Here is a 2,304-nt window from a genome sequence, read left to right on the forward strand (position 1 = left end):
GAGGATCGATAAACTAAGAAAACAATCCTACACTTTTCTTTTTTGCAATTTTCTCCAAAACGAAGTAAAAACAAGCACATCTCTATAGAACTTTTTTTTTGTTATGTTAGTTTATCAATCCTTTTTCTGCGTTCTTGAAGTTTTGATATTTAAATTCCGAACACTATATTCTAAAATCTATTATTAATATATTATAAGTTAAAAAGCTCACCATCGTCTTCCTGGTAACGCTAAGGTAAATGGCTTGCATCTCGCAAATACCAATCGAGACTCTACTTCTTGTAAACTTAGCAGAGGCCTTCCGGTATCTCGCGGCGGTTCCATGACACCCGCGTTTGCCGTAGCTTCTCTATAACCCTGGGCCAAATCCCTTGCTTGTTGGCAATTTCGTGGGGACGCCTGGCCCAACAATCTTGTCATCTCTCTGCAAGCATGAATTTACTACGAAAACGGTACGGTTTTCGCTTTCTCAATACTATAAGCACCGCGAGAGAAATTATTTTATATTTATATTAAAAACTCTTTTCGTAATTTTGCAGTTTTCGAGATTTTAACCAGAACTATTCAAGTTTTAATTTAAGATTTTAAATAATATATTGCAAGATTTACGAAAAAATTATAGTATTAAAAGTATTAGTATTAAAATATTATCGATTTCTATAAGTTAGTAATCCTTCAGTATTAAGTAAATACACCTTCATTGCAAAGGCATATTTAAAAATCAAGAATTATTAAAAATATACGACAAATTCTTAACGTAATAACTTAACGAAATTATGAAAATATATACATCACAGTTGAAGCTTTAAATAAAGTAAAACGAAAGCAGCGATTGAATAAATTATTTTTTTATATCTTTCATCTTTTTATATTAGCAACAACTTCATAAAAAAAAAACATACATATGCATATCACGGTTTATTTACTAATTTCCATGTTTAATAATTAAATTTAACAGCTTTATTTCTTACAAGATGTGGTTTTTATCAAATGAAAAAGATTGACAAGCAAATTAGATCTCTTTATAAAGGAAACGATCAATTAGCAATTAGCCAACCTGTAGTGTTCTAAGGGTAGAAGCAACACCCCGGTGAGATCGGGGCGTCGTTTGTGTGGCACGGCGGGCTCGCAGACTAGTTTGGCGAAGGCCGCGTTCCGCCTGAGAGCGACCAGCAGGCAGCAGGCACGTTGTAGGCCACTGAGGTATCTTCGGTAGGCAGCTGTGATTTTAGGAACTCTACAGAGATAGCTGTCGACACCGCCGCCCTCATCTCTGATCTCCTCGGACAGTTTGAGCAACTCATCCAAATTCTGGAAGAGGATCAGATAGTCCGTCGCCGACAGAACATCGCGTCGCTCGCACAACGGGACCATGAAGCGCGTATGGCCACTCTTCAAAACGCCCCAGTACCTAGTCTCACGTACAGTTAACTCTTCTTCGGGTGGCGCGTCAGGTGCCAAGCTCGGAAAGACCTGTTTGAACGAGTCGCGAAAAGATTTTGAACGATTTTTCACAAGGAATCGAAATAATAGATGCTTATTATAATGGATTTCAGAATTTTCGCGTCTTATCATTCTGAGACGAAGCTCGTAATTGATATTTATATATAGATAGAACTAGCATTCTTATTAATGATTATGTAATATAATACTATTTAGAATAGAGATTTTTTTTTATCAATATCTATATTATAGAGAACGGACAATAATTAAATGTGCATATAATTTTGTATTGTATAATATTTGACATAATTTCGAACAATATCTGATTCTTAATTTTGCTTTGTAATTTAATCTAAAATAATGTTAACAAGCTGTAAGAGAGAATAACTAGGAATAGCAAGGAATTCCTGTACGATTAATAAGAAATTAATTTTTATACACAATCAATATTAGAAATTAAAATGTCTATAATGGTCGAAGCTAGATCTTCATTGCTTAAATAATTCAATCTTGAATTATTATATATAACATATATGTACTTGCATATATATCATATTGTAGTCTTTCGAAATGCACCAAATTGTTTTTCCGAACTAAACGCAATTAAACTACTCTAGTAATCGCGAATTAAATTGACAAGCAATTTTAATAATTTGATGTTACCACCATGGTCTAAAGGCTTAGGACGCTCGTACGGAATATAGAGAGATTCGGATTCGATTCCCAGCCGAGGTGTAATATTTTTCACAATAAATTTTTATTAACAGTTTTTTAACATATTAACATCTTTATAATATGATGCCTGAATTGTAGCAACAAATTATTAAAATTGCTTGTCAATTTAATTCGCAATTAGAGTAG

General features: G+C 33.6%; 1 protein-coding gene across 1 annotated transcript in view; it reads right to left on the reverse strand.

Moving 5' to 3' along the window:
• Positions 1-2,304, reverse strand: part of LOC108691800 — a 38,535-nt gene that overhangs the window by 5,432 nt on the left and 30,799 nt on the right. The window contains exons 9-10 of the mRNA XM_018199711.1: positions 1,058-1,473; positions 212-424 (exon numbers count right to left, since the gene is read on the reverse strand). Coding sequence (XP_018055200.1) covers positions 212-424; positions 1,058-1,473 — 629 coding nt within the window. The remainder of the gene's footprint in view (positions 1-211; positions 425-1,057; positions 1,474-2,304) is intronic.

This window comes from Atta colombica, unplaced genomic scaffold (assembly GCF_001594045.1).
Source record: "Atta colombica isolate Treedump-2 unplaced genomic scaffold, Acol1.0 scaffold52, whole genome shotgun sequence".
Classification (NCBI taxonomy): Eukaryota; Metazoa; Arthropoda; class Insecta; order Hymenoptera; family Formicidae; genus Atta; species Atta colombica.